At 45.8% G+C, this 25317-nt stretch overlaps 2 protein-coding genes across 7 annotated transcripts in view; one reads left to right on the top strand and one right to left on the bottom strand.

Annotated features, from left to right (window-relative positions):
* Positions 1-640: 640 nt before the first annotated feature.
* Positions 641-24502, bottom strand: DENND11 (DENN domain containing 11; the record flags this gene model as incomplete). The annotated part of the gene is made up of 9 exons (XM_081878966.1): positions 641-1968; positions 2498-2566; positions 3245-3395; positions 4657-4788; positions 6137-6275; positions 7860-8007; positions 9028-9186; positions 10204-10303; positions 24274-24502. 9 exons carry the CDS (start codon positions 24500-24502, stop codon positions 1773-1775), a joined length of 1323 nt encoding a protein of 440 aa, XP_081735092.1. The 3' UTR covers positions 641-1772.
* The window catches only part of WEE2 (WEE2 oocyte meiosis inhibiting kinase), a gene marked incomplete at its 5' end in the record, with an annotated part of 28946 nt that continues 19291 nt past the window's right edge, over positions 15663-25317 (top strand). The window contains one exon of one of the 6 annotated variants that reach the window (XM_081878918.1): positions 15663-15683. Coding sequence is in view for 1 of the 6 variants with exons in the window: in XM_081878910.1 (XP_081735036.1) it covers positions 24501-24696 (196 nt within the window). Of the gene's footprint in view, positions 15684-24500; positions 25139-25317 lie in introns of those variants that run through there. The other 5 variants (XM_081878910.1, XM_081878914.1, XM_081878915.1 and 2 more) reach the window with 5 other exon arrangements.

Genomic DNA, 25317 nt, shown 5'->3' with positions numbered 1-25317 from the left:
CTCGCTGTAGCGCAGCCGAACTGCCGGGAGATATTTACCGCCAGCCCTCACTGCTTTCAACTAACTCTTCAGTATAAAATCACACCACCGACGCTCCCGTTAAGATTCATGGAGGGCCTTCACAATGGAGATGGGACTCAGGTATGGTTAATCCCTGCAAAAGAAAGCACACAAATTGCTTCGTACAGGAGGGGCAACCTCCCAAGCTGTGGCACGAGGAGAATGTACATATATCAAGATAGACAGGAAATTAAATAATATTTTAAAAGCAAACGGGGAGCAAAGTCAAGCAGACATAATCCAGACTAAGGCTGAGATGTGCACTGCTAAAGATGCAGACTGTGCCGGCAGATTCTGCAAAGCACATCTGAGAGCAAGGGACAAGGTCAGTGTGGCGTTTGCCCGTTCTTTTGGAAATGTCTGTACAGGGGGAGAGAAAGGGTTAATAGGTAGACCAATAGAAAAGCCAGAGGGGCGGAGTCTACCTGTTTTTAAAAGGCTTAGCCAGAGGTTTAGACAGTTGGGAAAAAGCAGTTGGAAGACAGATGGAAATAGAGAGACAGTTAGTGCAGTTGGTTCTTGTGTGAGGGGAGGTAGAAGAGTTAGAGATAGGATAAAATAAGACTAAAAGGGTAAAGGGTAACAGTGTTTTGAATGCATTTAAAGTTTATGTGTGTTTGCAATAAATTACAATCTTCGTTGTTAACTTGAGAACCCAACTGAGACTAAGTGATTTACCGGGGAGGACCTGGTTGGTGGCAGTGGATTAGTGGTGTACGGGTCAATAGTCTGTGAGACGACCAGGGGCTCCGTACAAACGCCATTGCCAGCTGCTCTGGCTTGCAGATGGCGGGGGCAGAGAGAGGGGTCACTTGGTGTTGGACCTAGACTTTGAACAAGGAGGCAAATGCCGTGACTCAGCAGGGACTAGCAAGAGGATATTCCTCACAAGTGGGATCTTCTAAACAAAGCTGGTCAAAAAAGCAATAACAACAGATCGTTCCTATCATTCAATCAAGGGAAGGGAAGGACTTTTCCTTTTGAATGACTGGACACGGGAGAAAATGTTGACCCCCTAAAACCTGTCCCAACGAAAGCCTAACCCTTTCACAACATACAGGTAGAATTCAAGTATCTTTTGCATAAAGCGGCTCATTGGCTGGGGCCCTCCAGGTAAGGCTGTACTGCAGCCGGCAATGGCCCAATGGTCAGGGAGCGATGGAGGATGAGAATCAGGCAACACCTGGAGGACCACTGGGATAGGACTGTGAGAGAACACAAAGGAAATCTGATGGGGAAGGTCAACTACGCAAATCACGAAGGCTCAAAGCAGTGTTATTATTATTTTTTTTAAAAAATCACATTGGTCCCCAAGAGAGTAAAGTGCTTTCCCCACCCACCCAAATTTAGGCTCTTACAACAGCATGTGCTGGGTTGTTTAAGAGCAGGCAGGCAGGAAGGGAAGGAAGGAAGCAGACTATCAGTTTTACAGAACACAATGAGGGGCAGTATGATGCACAGTCTGTACTGGAAGAGAGAAGCCACAACTTAAGTTATCTCCAAGAGCGATAATTAAAAGTGTGTATGTGTGTGTGTGTGTGTGAATATAAATAACACTTTCTGTAGAGGGTTCTCATAAATAAAAGGCAATCCTTCACGATTCAAGCTGTGGTGAGTTCCCGCAAGGCTGCCCTGGTGCTTCCAATAGTCTTGGCAACAAGTGGCTGCCGTCCTCTCGCACTTGTTGTGTTCTCCGTCTCCTGCTCTCTGCTTTATGTACAACAAGGGTTATCAATGACCAGCATGACATCAATGCCATAGACTTCCAGTAGGTCCATGAGGAAGCTACGGTCGCCTTGGGGGTCCAAGCCCATTCCTCGGGCGTGGTCAGCTGTCAAGGTCTTGTCCTGGCTGGCTGACACCTCCATCAGCGTCTGGAATATCCGGTTGTTCTGCTCCATGAAGAACCTTCAGAGATAATGCAAAATGGAGATGTGTGAGAAGCCCAAAGCAGATCCAGCACCCCTCTTTGATATACTACCCCCAGCCTTCTTTTCTCTTTGTTTCGGTTTAGATTTGTGGGGGGTTTTTTATTGCAATGTATTAGGAGAAGTTTTAATAAAATATTACTTTTTTAAAAATAACGAAAAAATGAAAAAAGGAGAGATATGCAGACCTTCAGGCTCTATTTTTTACTAGGACTGCCAGAACCACCAATAGGAAAGTACTGCAAAAACAGAACGAGAGGATTTTGAGCCCTGGAATTTTGTTTTGAGTTCCAGAATTCCATAGGCCTTACAGTCCTCCCACCCACAGAAAAACAGTATGGCTTGGGGAAAACGGGGTGCTGCTGCCCTTTTGTTGCCACTAGTGCTAAACAACTGGGAGCCCCAAACCATTGGTGATCTGCCACACATCTCCCATGTATCACTACCAGTAAATGCCGTGCCACCTACTGCCCACCCCTGCTCTGAAGAACCCCACATGAACAACTCACAGGATAAAAAGGTCCTCTTCACAAGAACTGCAGTCTCCGTCCACTTCCTGGGAGTACATCAGCATCTGTCTGAATGACAGAGAAACACAACTGTCACATCAGAACTGCTGCCTCTCGAATGACTCCTCTAGAGACTTCCAAAGGCAATTCCAAGTGATGCCATTGATCTACAAAGATCTGAAGAGCTTGAGAGCCTTGTATACCTAGGAGACCAACCATCTCTTTCCCTACATCCCAACTTGCCTCAAGATGACCAAGGCTACACAGCAGAAGTGGGGGACCTTAGGCCTGGGTGCAAAATGCAGCCCTCTGGGCCTCTCTGCCTGGTGTTCAGGACTCTTCCAGGACCACCACCACCCCCTAATCCTGTGGCTCCACCCACTTTTATCTCTAGCCCATTACCTCACACTGCCCCCTGAAGGTTGTGCATGAGGAAATTTGGCCCTCAAGCTGATGAAGGTTCTCCATCACTGAACTACAGCAAACAGATGAGTATTTGGTGGAAGTCTACAGCTAGGGAAGTCTAAGTTCAGGAAAGCACCCTATTTAATTTTGACACTTGGTGCATTTTTTTATAATTAATTTTCACGTTTCTGGTCTTAAGACCAGTCATCCCAGAGACCTCCAAGGCCACATATGCTCTGGAGTCCAGATGAGGTGCTCAGAAGTTGGGAATAATCCGGAAACAATGCCCCCACACTTAAGCCATGGGGATAATACACCTGGGAAAGCTTCTGCTGCTGCTACCTCTGATCATTAAGCCTCCGGTACTTTTCTTTGTCGGCGCTGTTAATTTTCAGGAGCGGCTGCAGATGCTCGTGATGGGTCTTCACATTCTGGTTATCCACATAGACGTCGTACAGATCCCGCTTCTCCTCAAAGATTTTCTCCGTTGTGCCTGCCGGAAACAGAGGAAGAGAACGGGTTGGGCCCAGTCTACGTTAGTGAAATCGGTATTCATAACCATCAGTTTATTTGTATGCCACTCTGCCACAAAGCATCCCCACATGCAGCCTCCTACACACACAATGAAACAGCACAGTCCTAGAAAATGCTGCCCATGATCCCTTAGGTACCCACTGTTAAGGCAAGGCTCCACGAGGGGGCTGGAGGGTAGCAACACGAGACCAGGCCGTCTCTGCAGTGGCTCCCCATTGATGGAATGCTCCCCCCGGGAGGTTCGGCTGGAACCTTCATTATACAGTGGTACCTCGGGTTACAGACGCTTCAGGTTACAGACTCCACTAACCCAGAAACAGTACCTCAGGTTAATAACCTTGCTTCAGGATGAGAACAGAAATTGCGCGGTGGCAACGGGAGGCCCCATTAGCTAAAATGGTACCTCAGGTTAAGAACAGTTTCAGGTTAAGAATGGACCTCCAGAACGAATTAGGTTCTTAACTTGAGGTACCACTGTACACCTTAGGTGCCAGGTGAAAACATTCCTCTTCAACCAAGCCTTTGGCTGATTGACATTGATTTTAAATGTGTTGTGGGAGGGGGGATTCTTGGTTTGTTATTGTTCTTACTTTTATTACAATTTTTGTATTTTAAATTTTGTAATTTTATGTTGTGAACTGCCCTGAGATCTACAGATGAATAATATAGCATTAATTATTAATTATTAATTATTAATTATTAATTATTAATAATGATGATGGTGGTGATGATGTATGTAACAGTTTCTTCTTGACTTCAGCCCAAACCCTTGCACAAGCAGAGCTGGAGAATCTCAGGGTGACAAAGCAAGCAAACAAACATGTGCCTATAGAAAAGGTGTGAGGAACCTTTTTCAGCCTCGGCTGTACTGCATCATGGGAAATCTTCTGGGGGCCACATTCCAATGGTTGGCAGGGCCAGAAGGAAAAGTGGGTGCAGTAATGGGTGTGGGTCTTACTACTGTTGTACAGCAGGCTGCCTTTCAAGCACACAAAAGCCAGAGGGTCCTATGCACGCACGCTCTTCTCTCCATCATTCATTCAGGCAAGCAAGACTCAATGTCACAGTTAAGGTGCCTGTTCCAGCCAGGCAAAGTGGTAGCGGAGGGTGCAGACCAGGTCCAGGAAGGGGCGTGGCCTCAGGAAGAGTACTGAGGGCTAGGCTAGAGGGGCCTGGAGGACTGTCCCCCCCACCCATTGCATGGGATGCTTCATACTTACAGGCCACATACGACACTTCCGTCTCCAGCATTTCAATGTCAGCCACGTTGACGTAAAAGAAAGGCTTGGACTCGGGAACAGTCCCACCGATTCCAGGCAAGGAGACATTGGCAAGGCAGCAGCAGCAATAAACTGCAGACAAGGGCAGAGAGAAGGCAGTGCGCCTACATGGCATTGTCTTCATCAAAATGCTACCCCATATCCCTATTCCCTTGCCTTTAATGCAGATTCACTATTTCCTTTTTATTTATTTGTAACCCACTGGATTTTCGGCAGAAACTGTACATCTGGATTAAAACTTTGGGGTGTGTGTGTGTGTGTGTGTGTGTAGGATGGCATTTTGATGAGGACAAAGTTGTGTGGATGCAAACCTTGCAGGCACAAGCAACACCAAGTCTGCAAACAAACAGCCATGTGGAGGCACTCATCGTTTCCGAAACAGCTGCCCTCATGAGCAAACAGGCACAAAAAAATCCAAATGCTATTTTGGTCTTATCATCAAATCTTTCATTTTTTTTAAAAAAAAAAAAAACTCCCGTTGGTTTTTAAAAACAGGAGAGTTCTTTATATGAAACAATTTATGAGTTATCAGTAAGAAGTTCCTTTCCACTAGACGCAGAGTACCAACTAAGATCAAGGACTCAGCTAAGATTTATATGATGAATGAACAGCTCCACTTTCTCACCTACGGAGCACAGAACATGTGCTTGGTTCCCCCCTGGCCATTATATCCAAAACTCAACCAAGAGGTGTCACAATAAGGCAACAATCTTATACCCACTTACCTGGCAGTAAGTCCCACTGAACTCAATGCGACTTACTGCTGAATGGGCAAAGGGTTGCACTGTAAAACGTAAAAAAAGCCCTAACTAGGGTTAGGAGAGCTGGAAAAAAATTCACATCCGGGAACCAATGGTTTCAGACAGCACATGGGTGCTAACTAAAAAGCCCAGGACACAAATTTTCATGGCCCTCTAGTAGCTGTGGCAGCTCATGTATTTAGTAATTTAGTAGTAATGCATTTATTGTTAACTCTGGAATTATATACTCTGTTCTGACCAAACTAAGCCTCTCAGGAAGCTTTTGCTCTGGGTAAATGAGCCAGCATAGCCTCTAGAAGGCGGTGGAAATTTGTGTCCTGGCCTACCATGTACTATCTGAAACCAGAGGGGTGAATAGGTTGTCAGATGTGACAATCTGCAGATTAGCGTTCAGATTGTTTGAAATGCTGCCCTGTTTTGTTCTGACTGCAGGCATTTATCTTCTCTCGCTGCATTTTGTAGTTTTGCATTTGCTGTCTCAAACCTGCAGCAATTATCTTGTGTGGATTACGTTTTATTCACAGTTTCATACACCGCTTTGGAATCTGTTGGTGTAGGCGTTTAGAAAGAAACATTTCAAGCAAACAAACAGCAGAGGGGAGAAACTTTCACCGTGCGTGATTTGATAACACGGACCATATCTCCCATTTTCTACGTACCTCTATAGCAGACCACACCGACAGGAGGCGGGGAAAATATCAAAATGCGTTTCCGAAGCAAGGCGAACTTCCAGAGAGTCAGGATCTGCTCGCCAAAGAACTTAATGAACTGAGACATACAGCCTGCAGGGTGTGTGATCTACAGCCAGATAAAAAAGGGGGGGGGCAGGGAGTTAGCAACAAAACAGAAACAAGATGGCTCCCATTTTTGCTGCTGAGGTGATGACTCATAACAACAAACAACAGATCCGAGAAAGGGGAGGAGAAGTACCTTGGAGCTTCGAATGTCCAGAAACTTCTATCCTTTCAGACAAACAGAAGCAAAGAGCCACACAGCTCACTTTGCAACCTTGGGCCAACACCCTCTCTCTCAAGCTTATCCTAACGCACAAGGTTGTGAGGGTACATTGGGGAAGGTGGAGAAGATACATGTACGTCACCCTGAACTCTTTGGAGGAGGAGATGGAGGTGGATAAAAATGGAACAAACAAACAAATAAAAACACTTTTCTGTAGAACACCTGCTCTACTCCTGGTTGTGCAATAGAGCAGTAAACTGGGTGATAAGAGTGCACTGAATTTCCCAACTTTCCAAATTCCAAAATGAGAGCTGCTAAAAAGTTGTAACCTGACTTGGGAATTCAAGATATTTTGGTTAAATTAATATAATTTGACCTGGGAGAAGAGTCGGTGGAAGAGGACTGGAAGAAGTTTAAAGAATACCTCCAAAAACATTGTAAAATGTTTGAATGTTAAAATGATGTTGGATATAAAGATAACAAGGCATTAGGGACATAGCTAAAAGAAACATGCAAGAATGTTTTAAGAAAAAAGGGTGAAAAGACCAGAGTAAAATTATGTCGAAACTAAACAAATGATATAGGGGATTAAGGTACAAAGAACATGTGACAAATGAATTTATAAGGAAAGAAAAATCGAAGACATAATGTGTTGAAAGGTATAATATTGAATAAGATTGGAAAGAGGGTGAGGAATTGCTGAATTTGATTGTGTAAAGGGGAACACAGAAAAGGGAGATGTGAGGAAGTCAGGAAAGAGGGTTATAAAGACAATAAGCAAAAAATAAGATTTTTATTCTCTCTCTGTTTTTTGTTCTTTTTTAAATTCTGTTTTATCTTTGCTGTTTTTGTTGGATTTTTGTTGTTTTGTGTTGTATTTGACTGTTGCTCTTTTTTGATTTGTTTGATTGTGAATCTTAATATATATTTTACAAAAAAAAAGAAACAAAAAATAAATTAATTAATATAATTTGGTTTTGCTTGGTAAGTAAAATATGTGCAAAATGCCAGAGAATTCATTAAAAGATGATTGCCAAGTACTTACAGTTTTATATATTAATAATTATTATTATTTATTTAGCAGTACATGACATCTTCATAAGGCAAAACTAAAATTATTCGGTTTTCCAAAAGCAGTTTATGTGCTTCTTCAACAAACATAAGACTTACCAAGCTAAATGTGCCCAGTCACAAACATAATGTCAGCTTTGAATTACTAACATCGAAAAACATTTTTAAAGGCCCCTCACAATGAAGAAATTTGCAAAAAAATTAAGTTTCATGCCCTACTGTCACAGAATGCAAGAGGCCTCCAGAGATCCATCTTGGCCGCTAGCTAAAGCTACTTCGTGGCATCTGACCAGTGTGGATCACTGGCACGCTCTGCCTTCATGCGAAGCTCAATAACTGCAGCCTATTTCTCACCTTCATCTCTGGGTACATGTATCTGTGGATGGAAGGCAGCCAGTGGACGGTTTGCTGGGAAACAAGAGTGCCAGCAGGGAGGACACCTTTCTTGTCGTCATAAAATGCCTCCAGGTGAGAGTAATGCCCTGGCATCTCCAGCTGATGTCTGTAAGGCAAGCAGAAAAGCAAGTCACAAAGGGTAACCAGAGAACAACCCTCCATTTGCAAGCCAACGCTATCAGTTTTGCATCAGTGGCACCTGCTGGTCCCTCTTGCCATTTCTTGCTCTTTGGTGGTCACATGATTCCTTTCCTATAAGAACGCAGGATGAACCTGCTGTTCGCACAGGGAGCAACCAGATGCCTATGGGAAGCCAAAAAGGCAGGACCTGAGTGAAACAGCACCCTCCCACATGGCTCCTGGTGCAGCACAGCTTCCAAGCTTAAGCACCAGGTGGCCTAAACAGTAGCATCCAGCCTCCATGCATGCGTCTTTTCAGTGCCGTTATGTATTTCACTTACGAATTGCTTCCTACGAGGCACCTTGCGGTGGTTTGCAATGAAACAAGAGCGCGTTGCAAACAATCGCAAACATAAAAACAGTCAAAACGACTGCATTTATAAAAGCAAAAAAGGCATTGTGCATAAAACCATTAAAACTACAATTACATATATATACAGTGGTACCTCAGGTTACATACGCTTCAGGTTACAGACTCCGCTAACCCAGAAATCGTGCTTCAGGTTAAGAACTTTGCTTCAGGATGAGAACAGAAATCATGCTCCGGTGGCACGGCAACAGCAGGAGGCCCCATTAGCTAAAGTGGTGCTTCAGGTTAAGAACAGTTTCAGGTTAAGAACAGACCTCCGGAACGAATTAAGTACTTAACCCGAGGTACCACTGTAATTTGTTTCATGCTCAGTACATATACCAACAACATTCACTTGGGAGGCTTGTTAGAAAGGGAAGAGTCTTCAACAAGTGCCTAAAAGACAACAGAGGTGGTCTGACTTCTACACGTCTCCGCTGGAAAATGACTTGGCAAAGCGGGTCATCCAAGTCACATCTGAAACCATCCCAGAAAAGCCACCACGGTATTCCAGCACAAACTAAACATTTCTCCCGAACCACTTTATGGTCCAGTAATAACCTCCCTCCCATTCTCCCTTTTTTTCTAATAACGTACCTGACCTGGTTCTCCAGGAAGTGCATGTATCTATACAGCAGGGTGTAGGAAGGAGAAAGAATCCCCACAGACTTCATCCGAGCGCCACGCTCTAACTCGCTCTCCACAGGCATGTTGGCGAAACAGGCCAAGCCGAAGCAAAGGCCTTTCCGGAAGTAACTGGAAAGGAAGATGGAATGGGAATAAAATAGGCAAATTGGGTGGGGGAGGCAGGCAGAAAAAGCAGGATGGAGACATAGTGCTTCCTGGATTGCAGGGGGTTCGACTAGATAACCCTCATAGTTTCTCCCAACTCTACAATTCTATGATTTTTCCAGATACGCATGTGTGTGCACTAAGGACGCACTGAATTTGGACGCAAATCGCATTTGCTTGCTTTCCAGAACAGCAGCTGGATTGGTCCATTGTGCTAAAAGAAAATAAATCTCTCTGCCTAGTTCTCCGAGAGTTACTCCACGAAACCAAGTTGGCCTTACTTCAGAGTAGACCTGCCCAGGACTAGGAAATATTTATTTATTTATTTATTCATTCATTCATTCATTCATTCATACATACATACATACATACCCTGCCCTCCCGGGACAGAGCCAGGCTCAGGGCAGATAACACCGGTAAAATTACAGTAAAAACATACTAGGGGGTGGGGGAAACAATTTAAAATACAGGTTAAAATGCAATTTAAAATGCATCCTCATTTTAAAAGTAGCCCATAGATCAAAACCATAAGGGTTCTAATTTGAGAGCACCATGATGAGAGTTGAAGGAGGGCAGTCTTTATGCTGGGCTAGTTAATCCAGAACGTTTAGTCTCTGGGCTCTCCCCATCATCAGCTCTGGCTCTGCTCACGACTAAAGGGCTGCCTCCAATGGATAACTCCATCTGCATTAACCAGGGCACCGGTGGGGGTGAAGGGTATATCTGTGCACAGGGCAAACCTTCCCCCCCCCCCCCGTCGCCCAAAAGCCCTTGCTATATGCACTCAAACAGGGGAGTAAGGGCAGGGTATGAATTCAACAAATAAATGACTATATAACGAATATACCCTGTTAGTCTACAATGGTAACCGCCTTGTCCATTTCATCAGGGGCAGTCTGTGCCGTGTGCTTTCTGGACAATGGCAGGATACGCACAATTGAACAGCACAGGCAGGACCCTGGGGACGTTTTGTACACTCACATGAAATCCGACTGAACTTTATGGGACCCGCTGGCCATGGATTTGAACTCGACGCCTTCCAGGTCAATGTCTTGCGGCAAACACCACTCAACCATGTTACCTGTGGAGGAGAGGGGAGAACGCAGCGTGAACACACACCTGGACACAAACAGCAAGGCAATTGGCCAGAACGTATTATGCAGACGTGCCTACAATGGTCAATGCCAGGTCACTAATTCTGCTAGCCATGGGGAGGAAGAAGAGGCTACGAATGGCAAACTGCTCCTCAACTCAAGAGTCCCACACCAACCTCTCAGATCCAAGCAGAGTGGCTGGGGAAACCCAGCCAGATGGGCAGGGTATAAATAAATGATTATGATTATTACATAGCAGAAAAAGAGACGGGAAGCAGGGCCACTCCATCAGCTCAGCTGAAAGAGGGACAGTTTTTGCCTCCTTCTCTCCTTGAACAGTTTTCCATTGCTGGTGGTCTTTACAAGCACTCTGTAACTAAGATATAATGCCTGAGCTCGCTTTCCCCCCTCCTCCTGCCCAATCCCTTTTCCTCTTGTGTTGTGTCTTTTAGACTGCAAGTCTGAGGGCAGGAGCTGATTTAATAGAGATATTTGAAAGGCACTTTAGGAGCCCTTTGTCAGCTGAAAAGTGGGGTTAAACTGTTTATATAAATCCATCTAGTGCAATACAGTGGTGCCTCGCAAGACGAAATTAATCCGTTCCGTGAGGCTCTTCGTATAGCAGTTTTTTCGTCTTGCGAAGCAAGACCATTGACAGCTTAGCGGATTAGCGCTATTAGCAGTTTTGCGGCTTTTAGCGATCAGCTGTTAAGCAGCTTATCGGCGGATCAGCTGATAAGCGGCTTAGCGGCTTAGGAAAAGGGGGGGAGGGGGGAAAAACCCGCAGGAACTCGCAAGACATTTTCGTCTTGCGAAGCAAGCCCATAGGGAAATTTGTTTTGCGAAGTGCCTCCAAAACGGAAAACCCTTTTGTCTAGCGGGTTTTCCGTCTTTCGAGGCGTTTGTCTTGCGGGGCACCACTGTAGTGTTATCTCTGATAGGCCAAAACTCTCAAGGGGCTGAAGCAAAGATAAGATTTTTGACTTGATCCTTTTAAACTGGAGATGCCATGGATCTTCCACATGGAAAACCTGTCTCTGCTCAGTCCTCTTGAGTTATAGTCCCTCCTTAAAATCTGTGCCTCTCCTGCGCCTTGTCCCCTTTCCTTTTGGCCTTGTCCTTTTAGTTATCTTTATTGATTACACAGTTATCCAGCCCTTCATCGGAGGAGCTCATGTCATCCTCACAACCACCCAGGGAGGTAGGTTAGGCTGAGAAAGTAATTCGGCCCAAGGTCACCCAGTGACCTCCATGTCTGATGACAGGAGCCAGCCACCAGTAAATCACACGGAGCAAGTTGGAGTTGACTCTTTCTTAGCAAAAAACAGGGTCTGCACAGGAGTGCCAAGCCTAATGAGCACAGCAACTCATCTCTGGTCAGTCTTGCCCCCGTAAAGCAGTTGAGGAAACTGCAGCCCCCTGCCTCCCCACAGCTGCCTAAGTCCCCTCTCCTCCAGGGTTTTACCCCATGCAATCTGAAACTGTGCCTGCGTGAAGCTAACTTCTCAACCCTTTTCATGCCTCTTTTGGTTCTGGGAGACGAAGGGGGAAAGGAGGGTGCTAGCTGCAGCAGGAGAGGGAGACACCTGTGATTCCTCACCAGCTCTGGCTCTTGGCCCACCTTATCTCCAGCCTCTGCTTCTGCCTCTGCTTCTGGACTGCTCTCTGCCACAGCCTCTTCCTGCTCACTAAGTCCTGTTACCTCTTCAGCCTCTGACACCTTCTCTTCCCAGTCTGCTCCCTCTTCTCCCTCTGCCCACTGATCGTCGTCCCACCACCACTCCCCAGGCTCTGAGTCTTCTTCCCTTGGGGGTTCCCCAACTATTGCCTCCCACCACTCCTCAGCATCCAACCTGTCCATCACACCCGAGTTGGGATTAGAACCTAGGTCTCCATGGTCATGATTTGACACTCTTAACCAGGCATAGGCAAACTTGGCCCTCCAGATGTTTGGGGACTACAACTCCCATTATCCCTGACCTCTGGTCCTGTTAGCTAGGGATGATGGGAGTTGTAGTCCCAAAATATCCAGAGGGCCGAGTTTGCCTATGCCTGCTCTTAACCATGGTATCAGACTGGCTTTCCACACCACACCGCCACCTGGGTGAACTTAGTCACAAGGGTGACGTTGGTCGAAGGTTGCCTCTTACGAAACCTAGCTCCACCAAAAACACAGCATTTTTTTCTCCAAGAGAGACTGCGAAGGCTGATCCTCAAAATAGACGCTGCCACACTCAATACTTTTCAAGGTGAAACACGACCAGCATAGCAAAGAGTGGGGAAAATACTTGAAAAGCACCCACTGCAACCGTTGTAAATTTTAGCTGATGATTGCAGGCTGTTTATCTCAGATGGGCAGAAATGACAAGCTTAGATTCTAGGCCCCCAAAAGTAACAGCTTTATTTTCCCTGTTCCAATCCTCTGCCCTAAAAAAAAAAACCAACCCTGTATCCACTGGGATCCTGGAACACTGGAAAAGCTATCAAGCCCACAAAGATGTCAATAGCCTCGCTATTATGTCGTTGCCAATTGGGTTGTGTTTTATATAGAAATTTCTCATTGCATGCGCAAACACTGATCAATAAAATTATATTTAGCTGCTGAAATCAAGCGTTGCCTATCATGTTCCTTCAGGAGCCTGAGTAAGCCCTGGGCCTAGTTAAGCAATATTATTTGCTTCACGGAAAGCAAAGCTTCATACATTCAGCCATCTTAACTTAGTAGGTAGCAGAAAATTATTATTACAGAAACCACATTCTCTTTCTCCCAAGAGCTGCCTGTTTAACATGCATCATTTTTCATTCTGGTACCTAACTACTTCACTTGAGAAGCTGTGCCCCACCTCAAGCAAGCGGCCTCCTTCTCATTCCTCCTTTTACCACAAAATACACTGAAGAACATCTGATAATTCAGGGATGGGGAACCCGTGGCCTTCCAGACACTACTGGAGTCCAACTCCCATCAGTCCCTGTCAGCATTGGCAAATAGGTCAGGAATAATGGGAGTTTATTGATTTATTTATTACCTTGATATCCCACCTTCTCCTTCAAGGAGCTCAAGTTCTCTCCACCTTGTTTAATCCCCACAACAGTGTTAGAAATTAGCCAGGGGCCAGGCAAGTTTTGTGACTGGCGCAGGTCCAATTGCGACCAAGTTGAGATCTCTGGATCCTAGGTTGGTGGCTAACATCTCCATCTGGCTGTCCCCCCCCCCCGCCCCATATCTTTCTTAAGCAGGTAAGCAGAAGGGCTTATTTATTGCATTTATATCTCACCTTTTTCTCCAAGGAGCACATGGTTCACCCCCCTCCTCAGTTAATCCCTCCAGCAACCCTGGTAAAGAGGCTGTGACTGGCCCAAGGTCACCCAGTGAGCCCGAGTGGGGATTTGAACCCTGATCTCCCATGTCCTAGTCCGACAATTTAACCACTACACCACACTGCCTTCCTAGGGTACTTCTGCTATGCGGCAGCTCTATAAATTAAGTAGGTAAATAGATTTGGGGAAGGCAAAATGTCACTTAGAGAAGGATCCGAAATATTTTCCTGGAAGCTTGAATTTGTTTTATTCCGGATTGCTTTATTTGATTTCTGAATGTGCTGTAAACTGCTTTGAGGTTTTTTCTTTAAAACATAAAGCGATATAGAAATGAAATTATTAATAATAAATAAATAAATAAATAAATATAATTCATTGCAAAACAGAGAGAGTTGCCTAGACTAGACTAGGCTATCTAGGGATGGCAGGCTTGTTGGTTTTGAATATCTTATGTAGATTTATTTATTTTTCAATTTCGTTGTTCTGTATCGGACAATGACAATAAAGATTATCGTATCGTATCGTATCGTATCGTATCGACATTCCCTTGTAGTGACATTAATTAGTGTTTAAGGTGGCATTTGGGAATTAGCTTATATATCTGAGTTTGTAACATGGCTCTGCAAGGTAGGTTAGGCTGAGAGGCAACGAATGACCCTAGGTTCTCCAGTGAGCTTCCCTGACACTGTATCGCTGGGAGTTGCACCAGTTTTCCGAAAGCTTTGGAGATGAACAGCTGGGTGTGGGAAAGCAGAGAGAAGAGCTTGTTTGCCAGGATGAAATGCTCAGCTGCCTGGAGCGTTATCTCGCCTCCAAATTTGTGTTTGTCTTAAGCAGAACAAACACAAGGAACAGGATGGGGAGGTAGGAAGGAAGAATACTGACGCTAAACAGGGCTGTGGTGGCAACTTGTTAAACCACTTAGCTGCATCTCTGCCTGCTATGGGTTCAAGTTCTGGCACTCTCATCCTTTCTGTTTAACTATAAATGAAAACCTGATCTTGATTAGAGGTGTGGGTTTTCCTTGCGGCTGGGGCGGGGGGCAGGGATGAGAGACGAAGTGGTATAGTAAACTGTTCAAAACTGGTGCTTTAACTGCACCAGTTCAACAGGTGAAGACAACTGGATTTGGAACTGGGTGACCAAATGTATAAACCACTTACAGTGGTGCCCCGCAAGACGAATGCCTCGCAAGACGAAAAACTCGCTAGACGAAAGAGTTTTCCGTTTTTTGAGGTGCTTCGCAAGACGAATTTCCCTATGGGCTTGCTTCGCAAGACGAAAACGTCTTGCGAGTTTGCTTCCTTTTTCGTAAAACCGTTAATACCCGGGGAGTCCGCGCTCCGCAAGACGAAAAAATCGCAAGACGAAGCAACTCGCGGAACAAATTAATTTTGTTCTTGCGAGTTTGTTTCCTTTTTCCTAAAGCCGCTAAGCCGTTAATAGCCGCTAAGCCGTTAATAGCCGCTAAGCCACTAATAGCCGTGCTTCGCAAGACGAAAAAAACCACAAGACGAAGAGACTCGCGGAATGGATTAATTTCGTCTAGCGAGGCACCACTGTATTCTCTTGTTTCAATTTGTATTCCTCCTCTCAACCCGAAGGCTCCCAAGGCGGTACACAACACAACATTAAAAGATGCATACCGACACCCCCACAGCACCCCAATAAACCAAAATAATAAAAGAACCAAATTTACAGACAATCCAGCAGAAATTCCAGTTCTCATAAATGCAATCAAGAGAACAAACAAGCAGCCTGGGCATTAAAGCTCAGGAAGTGCTGGGTAGACCCTTTCTCCCCCCTCCCAAATCCTGAAAAATAGTGTGTCCAATACTTGGGAAACATTTGTCCCTTTCCTGCTCTCACCCCCCCCCCCCCGGCCCGGCAGGCTCACATGAAGTCACTCCTTTGTTTGTTCTTTGTCTTGCCCAACTGATTTGTATCTCTCCCCACCTACTCACCCAGACGCACATTTTTCTTGCCACGTCACCCATTTCACGCTCATGGAGCAAGGTGCTGAGGCAAGCCCTTGCCTGGCAGACGCAGGTAAGTTTGGCTAATGGCTCCGAACAGATGGTCAGCCTCCTCTGGGAAAGGCATTCTCCCACCAAGTCACACCAAATGTGTGTGTGTGTGATATATAACATGCCAAGTAGGAAGACGTGTGCTGTGTCAAGCAAGCTCAGTGCTTTAATTAGAAGCCTCGTAAGTCATTAGTTTTGTTTGCTTTGAGGAGGACGCAGCTGTTTGAAACATGAATGGGGGTACTTGGGTTTTTTGGTCATTTGGGGGGGGGAATCACTGAACCCACACCCTCGCTCCCACATTTGAACCCAGTTCATAAAAGCTAAATTATTAAAAATGATCTTCTGGCAGTTTCCCCATCACCTTCACTGAGACAGGATAAGTAACCCTGGGCTGTTCTGACATAAAGCCAAAATATAGTTTGGACATCACATGAACGGGCATCATACTCCCCTCATGTCTAGAGATTAATCACGTTGTATTTGGGTTTCTTGCAATTCATAGTTTCCTGGTTTTTGTCCAAACAGGCAAACCATGGTTTCACACGCCTGCAAACCAGGATAGCCTTAAGAGAGAAAAGGGAGAGGAGGTTGGGCGTGAGACTCCTCAGGACTCAAACTTGGGATGTGTCTGAAATAATCTATTGCCTTTGTGACAGAACAGGACTGCTCCTCAAAACAAGTTTTCACCCAAACCCTGAGTCCAGGAGTCACAAACCCAATGAAACAATAGTTGCTGGAAACCATAGGAGAGGAAAGTGCCCTTGTACTCAGGCCGTGCTTGCTGGTTTCCCATAGGTTGGCTACTGTGAGAGAAGGATGCTGGACTGGATGGACTCTGGCCTGATCCAGCAAGCTCTTATGTTCTTATTGCATGTTCAATGGCATATGTCAGCCAAGCAGTGCAGCAATAGATGGTATCCTACCATAGAGATTTGAAGGTAGAGAGGCTTGGCTATTATGCATTATTCTCCAGGCCTGCACATGGCAGCACTGGAAAGGAAACCACAGTGATGGGAGGCTGATGAATCCCTTGGTCTTTTTCTGTTTTTATAGCTGCTCCATGCAGTCATCCAATACCTGGTGTCAGTGACAGCAAAGCATCAATCTGCAGGAGGGAACTTGAGGACATGGGTCTAATAAGGTTCTCCAGACGCCCCACATCTGGCCAAGCCACAGTCCAATATCGGCTGAAGCTGACCCAGACGGAACCAACCCAAAACATTTTGCAACCCAAGTCCAAGCAGTGAATGGTGCCCTGCTTCCAGTCAAAGCGCACAGCACACAAAGCCAATCAAAACGTTTTGGCACCGCAAGCAGAAAAGTCCACAAACGCCTCTCCCATTTCTCCCCTGGCAGTGAAAATACAATACAGTGGTACCTCGGGTTACATATGCTTCAGGTTACATACGCTTCAGGTTACAGACTCCGCTAACCCAGAAATAGTACCTCAGGTTAAGAACTTTGCTTCAGGATGAGAACAGAAATCGTGCTCTGGCAGCACGGCAGCAGCGGGAGGCCCCATTAGCTAAAGTGGTCTTCAGGTTAAGAACAGTTTCAGGTTAAGAACAGACCTCCAGAATGAATTAAGTTCTTAACCCAAGGTACCACTGTAATAATAAATTCAATAGTGAACAATTTGCTGCCCTTTCATAACTTCCAGAATCAACCACCTGAGGCGACTGCTTCATTCTGTCTAACAGTGGACTCAGGTAAAGAAAGGACAGGGGTCATTGCATAGTTTTTTCTTCTGGGCAGGGAAGAGAGGTGCTTCTGCACTCTTCCCACAAACAGCAAATATCTAGGTCACACCTGCACTATACATCTGAAGCCTTCTCATGCCCCTTTAAACAGTCTTGACCCTTGGTTTCCCACAAGTGGTTTCATACCAATTTAAATGTAAAGTGCAGACGAGTTCCCAGTTAAACTTTTCCCCTTCCCTGTTTCAGCTTCTACTTCTCTCTTGCGTTCTGCGGAATGCACACACAACGATAAAGCCAAAACAACAGTATTTATAAAATGGAATGGCATGCGCATCACTGAGGAGATGCACCCATAAATTACTCCCACAACCAGGTTGGATTTGATTTAAATCACTAGTCAGTAAGACTTGATTTAAATCTTTTTTTCATTTCTTTTTTACAAAAAGACTCATTCTTGCTGGTATAATCTTAATATTTACAACCAGAGGAAGGTTTCGTTTTTGGAATAATACAGTTATATAAAAAATGACTGATTTGGTTATACAAATACATAGAGAGATAATTATGAAATTGTTTTGAGGTTTAATAAGTGAACTGTTGATATTTGGACAACTTTTCTGCTGTACTTCATTGGAAGGAGAAAACAATCATTTCCTTAATAACAATTTAAACAATTTAACTAACAATTTTAGTTTAGTTTAGTTTAGTTTAGCTAAACAATTTATTTAACTAAAGCAATAACATTATAGCATATGTATCCATGTTTTTGTTTGTTTTTTTAAAAAAACTTAGACGGAGTTTTAGCACACATGAAAAACTTAAAACAAATCCTTATTTCCTGATGAATAGAGTTTGGACTATAATGTAACTTAAACAGAAAACTATCTTTAGAAAGATTTTTCCTTCAAAAGCATTTTATTTTAAAAATCCAATTTAAATTAAAAAAATTGATTTAAATTTTAAAAAATCCAATTATTATTATTATTATTAATCATTGATTTTTATCCACCCTGCCCACAACCCTGGCACAAGTGCATTCCATACCGTACTCATAAGAGCACTGACACTATGGGGAAAGAAAAACGCTTCCCATGACTAAACAAGGCAGTTTAAACAGCGGGAATTTGGGTATCACTGCAAGTTCTACCCTAAGGGAAGAGGTCTGGATCTTGAACAGGAGCACAATAGTCCCCTCCTACTGCAGTTCACCTGTAACTGGTATTTGTGCTGCCTCTGACACGCTCATACCGTACAGTTACACACTTTAAGCAGCCATGGCTTCCCTCGAATAATCCTAGGAGCTGTCGCTTGTGACGGGTGCTGAGAGTTACTAGGGGACCCCTATCCCCCTGACAGAGCTGCAGTGTTCTCAGAGTTCTCTGCAAAGGACTGAGTGCCAAACCACTCCAGGAAATGTTCGCTGCGAATGTGGCCACGGACATTGTGAATAGTAGCCGCTGATGTTAACTGATAGCGCGTGTTTGCGGGGGATAAGGAAAGTCCTCCACAAAGTGACTAATTCTGACATAAGGAAGACTTTCAATTGAGCCCAAAAGCAGAACTTGAAGAGCCCCAAGGTTAGAACTGCAAATTTGTGGTCAGGGAAATATTAGCGAGGCAATCCAGAATTTACTTCCTCCCATTCCTCAACATTCGCAAAGAACGTAACTGGTAAGGTGAAAGGGGAGGGGGAGAGAAAGTCTGTTGATGTTGTCATTCACTTCCTTCCACAGAAGAAGAGGCAAAAGAACTTTGTCACATGAAGGGATGTGAGAAAACAGTGCATGGTGTTTCTATTTAAAACTGCTATCCTACCCTGTGTGATATTTAAGCTATCGTTTCGTCATTAATCATTTTATTTTTTAATATCTAGAAATGACATCTTGCTATAACTTCCTTGTACTTTTAAATGCATTTATATTTGAAGATTTGGACAGCACTGCGGCTCGACTGTTTGTGCAAGTAGACATAAATCCATAAACTGTAATTTGAATTTTTCACTAGTGCTAAAAACAAAAACAAAAAAACCCCACTCCTCACTTTAGTCTGGTTGAGGCTGGTACTGTCAGCGAGCCTGTCTACATTCATAAATGACCAACAGATGACTCCACCATTTCTTCGAAGACATCTGAGGGACAGACTTGCTGCCAAAACTCAGGGGAGGCAACAGAGGGGACAAAAAGATGTAGGCAAAGCTGCAGGAAAATATAGTGACATGGGAAGATGCCTTATACAGTGGTACCCCGGAAGTCAAACAGAATCCGTTCCGGAAGTCTGTTCGACTTTCAAAACGTTCGGAAACCAAAGTGTGGCTTCCAAAAACAGATGTTCGGGTTCCAAAGAAGGTTTGCAAACTGGAACACTCACTTCCGGGTTTGCGGCATTCGGGAGCCAAAACATTCAACTCGCAAGGCATTCAGAATCCAAGGTAGGATTGTACTAAGATCAGACCATTGGTCCATTGCTGCCTACAATGACTTGCAGCAGCTCTCCAAGGTTTCAGACAGGACATACTCCCAGCCCTTACCTGGAGATGCCAGTAACTGAACCTAGAGCCTTCAGGATGCAAGGCAGGTGTTCTGTCACTAAGCTGCAAGCCTTCCCCAATACGCTGTGGGAAATTAAAATGGTGGCTAGATTCAGCTACCAGGCACTGCTTGGGAGGACCAAACTGGGGAGGGGGAAAATAAGAAGTGCTGGGGAACAGGGGCCTGGGGCAGATATCAAGCGCAGGCCGGGCCAAGATGCCCAAGGATCCCAGATGTTGTCCCTAGCTAAGGACAATGTGACCATAACAGACACATCACTCCGTTTCCCAGAACAGAGAGGGGAAGGGGCCAGTGGCAACCACCAGCTATGACTATCTAGAAAGCCAAGCCAAAATATGTAGACTCTGATAATAGTGCATTTATGTCTGCTTCCTTAGAAAAGGAAGAGCCCTTTTGGTGGTGGCCCTAAACCTATAGAACAACCTCCCCAATGAAGTACACTTTGTCCCAACCTTAGGTGCCAGGTAAAAACCCAGTTCTTTTGCTGGACTTTTAGAGGGTGGTGGATTAAGTCATTGTTATGATATTGTTGATTATGTAATTTACAGTAACTGCTTCAATGTTTCTGTTTATTAAGCATTATGTTTTTTCAATATTATCTTTGAAATCAGAGATCATTTTTGGTAAAGGTATAGAAATCTCTTAATGAGTTCAACGCACAGATTCATACCACCGAACGCATATGAAGTCTGAAGTCACCCTCCAAGCACTTCCAACACAGAGGGAAAGAAAAGGCAGCCTCACCAAACAGTAGGATTAGAGACCACCATGCTCCTTTTGCAAGTACTTCTTTCCTCAACCCGCCCCAAACATAGCAGCCATGCAGACACCACCAGAAGTAACATCCCAAGGACGATCTAACACGCCATCACACACCTATCCACAACCTTTTCATTACAGGTTTCATAATCAACCCAGCAGATTTTGCACCACATGGCTCAGGAATTTGCAAGGCATTTAAAGAACCCTTGAAGTTAAGTGCTCTTCAAGCGAAGCATTAATTATTGAGCATCACAAAAGCAAGAAGCCACTCCACAGTCTCTCAAGCAAGGCCAACTCAAGTGGCTAAGACAGAACTGGATGCATGCATGTAAACTGCCTTGGCTGAGCGTGGGCAGAGAGGTGAGCCATCAATACCTGAATTAGGACCAAATAAGATATAAGCTACTTGAACGAACTTGTTGAAGGCGAGCGTGGCATCGGTCAATGCTACAGGTTAGCCTGCATAAAGAATCAGCTGCCACACTGCCCAATTCTTTAGCATTTTCGCTCATGTTCAATAGGAATTTATTCCATACAAGCAGAATTGTAGGATACCCTGGTCATTTTAGGAAGGCCTAAAAAGGCTAAATAAGAGCATAAGAGCCATGTTAAAGGTAAAGGGACCCCTGACCATAAGGTCCAGTCGTGGCCGACTCTGGGGTTGCGGCGCTCATCTCGCTTTACTGGCCGAGGGAGCCAGTGTACAGCTTCCAGGTCATGTGGCCAGCATGACTAAGCCGCTTCTGGCGAACCAGAGCAGCGCACGGAAATGCCGTTTACCTTCCCGCTGGAGCGGTACCTATTTATCTACTTGCACTTTGATGTGCTTTTGAACTGCTAGGTTGGCAGGAGCAGGGACCGAGCAATGGGAGCTCACCCCGTCGCCATGTTAGAGAGGGCCAAAAGCTTATCACAGTTTTCACCTGGCAGATGCCCCTAGGATTCTTGCAAGCAGAAGCTGAGTGCAACTGCAGTCTCCCCACCTGAGGTTTCCAGAAACTGGTATTCATACTGCCTCCCATAACATGACCAACCTGGCTGGTAGACACTGATAGACTTATCGCCCATGAGTTTTATCTAATCCTCTTTTAAAGACAAGCTGGCAGCTGTCACCCTATCTTGCAGCAGCTATGATGTTATCTTTTTTATTTAGACAAAACGTTTTTTTTACTTAAACAGGCTTTTGGCCTACAAGCTGGCTTGTGAATATATTGAAATTGGTTTTCACTAGTTTTTTTAAATGACTGATTTTTTTTACCTGTCTTGTTTTTTAATGGTGTATTTCACAGCTATTATCTATTTTTAATATATTTCATTGCATTATTGTTGTTAGTTGCCTTCAGTAACCTCCAGTGAAAAAGCAGGAAACAATTTTAAAAAACAAAACCCACACAATTTGCATATATTTCCAAAGAACTTGTTTAAACTGTTGAAAACCTGCCACATATTCATGCAACAGGATGTAGGTAAAGGACACAACACAAGAAATGAGGAAATATTGAGCCACTCCAAAAAGATTCACGCTGCAGAAACTTCACAGTGAAAATGGTACTCAGTTTTGCTTATCCTTATAAAAGCAAGGCTGGGCTTAATTCTTCCTGTTAATGTTCAAAAGCAAAGGAATATGCTGCAATGCCTTTAAGTATGTGCAGAGTATTTTTCTCCCTACCAGCCAAGTAACCACAAACAATCCTTGTATAGTTGGAGTTAAAGAGCAGGACGTCCAGGATCAATAGCATTTGGGAGCTTTCTGACGCCATTTGCAAACCGGATAAACGATTGCTGGCACCCCACAACCTTTCCAATGGGCAACAACAGAATTCACCCATTTCAGTGGAAGGGAAAGGACCCTTCTGGTTACAGGGAAGGGCTTTGCAAGCACGCTGGTGACCTCTAACAGGTTTCATACTATATCTGCTTAAGAGGAACATCCTTCCAACTACTCCTAATTGGTAACATTCATACAGAACATAACAGAAAACATATCTCCAACTTTGCAGGTGAGAATTCAATGGGGTCTGACCCAAGGCCCATCTAGTCCATCATTCCGCTTCCCAGAGTGGCCAATAAGACACCTTTGGGAAGCCCACAAGCAGGGCTTGAAGGCAACAGCCCTCCCTTGTTATTTGGTCTCCAGAAACTGGTAGTCTGTGGCATATTGCCTCAGAACAGTATGGCTCCGTTTAGCCGTAATGGCTGGTAAGACCCATCTTCCTCCGTGAATTTGTTTGATCCTCCCCAAAAGCTACCTAAACAAGCCCACAGCCCATTGCTACATTCTGTGGCAGCGCATTGTGTAAGGCACTGCAGTGCTTCTGGATGATGCTGGACTACAAATCCCATCAGTCCCAAGCAGCATGGCCAATGGCTGTGGATGATGGGAGCTGTAGTCCACCAATATCTGGCTACCCTGGTTGCAGGTTAAGATACGTAGTGAAAAGCGGTACACACTTTCTGTCCATCCACAATCAACACCCATCAATGTAATTGGGTAATCCCACACTCAAGTATTACAGGAGATGGAGAGAGAGAAATCCCTTCATGTCTGCCATTAAGAGCAGCAGAGACGGACAGACCAACCTGGGCATCTAAGGGTACTAGGAAGTCCTCTTGGGACAGCTCCACCAGAACAAGCACATCTGTGCACTTGTGCAATTCAATGACATTTCCACTGGAATATGTCCCAGAGAATCATGCCCCATGTTCACGGATGCACCAGTGGGGAAGGGGGGACCATGTGTATTTTTCACACCAGGCATCCAAATGCTTTGGGCCAAGTCCCTGGAGTGGTACCCTGAAGTTGCAGTTTGAGAGGCCAAGGGTCAATGGTGTAGGCCCTACTGCTTCTAACAGGGGCCTCTCTGAATGCAGTGGGTAGACAGCGTATGACTCTATCTCCTTCCATCATCTGGAGATGTCTTCCGAGGGATACCTGTGTGGGAGGGGGATGCTATGCAATTGGGGCAAACATGGCACTGTCCCACTAGCCTCAGTTTGCCCTCAGCCAGGCCCCACCTGCCTGCCTTGTCTGCTTACAACCAATCAGACCTTTCACCCTCAACGGGCATCATCAGCTACCACTGAGGTGGCTGCCACAAAGGGCATCCATGACTCACAGAGGGTGGAGACACTATTAAGTTTTCCATTAGGAAAAGCCTGGTGGAAAAGCAAACAGGTGCAAGTCACCTTCCCTGCCCAAGAATTCATGGCTGATATCTTAGGAATCTCTCTGGGCATCACAAGGTAGTAGGAAAAGAGGTGACACATCTCTAATGCCAACCTACCGGTTGGTTTCCTTCCTGGGAAGGTGTATGCCGAAGTGCAACTGCAGCTTAAAGGAGGGCGAGGGGAGCGCCCTTTGTGCATGGTCAGAGGAACTCGGTTCTGCCAGAAAGCAACCCTAAGGGGGAGAAACCACACACACACAAGCTCCTGTTGAGGTCTTGCTGCTGTAAAGGCACCCACCACCACGCGCAACCCAGGCTGCGGGGGGAGGGGGACTGGGTGCGAATCCGAGTCCCTTCCCCCTCCATGGGGGAGGGGGGAGGGAGATCCGGCGAGGGCATCCCTAAGCGATTCCGCTGCAAGCAGCCCTTACCCGTGCGGGGATCGAAGGTGACCACGAACACGGCCAAGATCTGGTCCTCCTCCACCTGCTCGGCTCCTTCCTGCTCCTGGAGGCGCCCGCCGGGGCCGCCGCCACCGCCGGCGGCTGCCTCCCCCTTGACGCCAGAACAGGAGCCCCCCCAGCCGCCGGGCTCCGGGAGGGAGACGGCCGGGCCCTCGGCCCAGAAGAGCAGCGGCGCGTCGTCGGCTTGCTCCACCATGGCCCAGCCAACCAACCAGCCAGCCAGCTGCGGCGCTTGGCGGAGCCGAGGGGCGGCGCTTGGCGCGCTCCGACGACGCCCGGCCCCCTCGCTTCCCGGCCCGGCCGGCCAGACGGGGCCTTGCGCCGGCTGCGGGCAGCTGACGCCCAGCTCGGAGGAGGGACGCCCGCCTGCCTCTGCCCGCGATCCTCTTGGTGCGCAGGGAATCGGCCGGCTGCAAGCCCGTGTGCGCGCTGGCGGCCGCGCGCAAACTTGGGAGGTGGCGCACTGGCCTCTGGACGCTTGTTCGGTGGGAAGGAAAAGTCCCGAGTAAACACGCGCAACGCTGCACCTGAGATCCTAGCAGCCCGATCCGTTTTGCGCTACGTATAGATCCCCCACCCCATTAAACTGCTTAAAGACATGCACTGCAAATGCTTGTAGCCTTTTCCCTTTTTAAAAAGGCTTAACAGGGACGCACGCGCCCTTAAAATGAGTGAAATTTGCTTCTGAGTTTGGGGATTCTTTGTTTCCCACCTTTTCCTGGCAAGCAGCGTAAGGTGGGGATATACATCTATCTCCACAACAACCCTGTGAATCTGAGTTCCATACTATGAGGATTTGCACCTGTCTATTGCTCTAACCGTGTTGCTGGGTGTAAGTGCTGGCCTTTTGAATGGGGCTTACTCTGCGGTAAGCGGGGTTAGGAGTGCAACCACACATATCCGAAAGAAAAAGTCTGTCGGTCAAAGTGCCACCTATGAGTAAATACGCATAAAATTTGGTTGCAAGATACTCTGCACGGGATTACATCCTAAAGGGGTGTCCAGTCAGAA

This window comes from Podarcis erhardii (genome assembly GCF_964252035.2).
Source record: "Podarcis erhardii genome assembly, chromosome: 10".
Taxonomy (NCBI): Eukaryota; Metazoa; Chordata; class Lepidosauria; order Squamata; family Lacertidae; genus Podarcis; species Podarcis erhardii.
The sequence above is the reverse complement of the archived record's forward strand: the minus strand, read 5'-3'. Positions and strand labels throughout refer to the sequence as shown.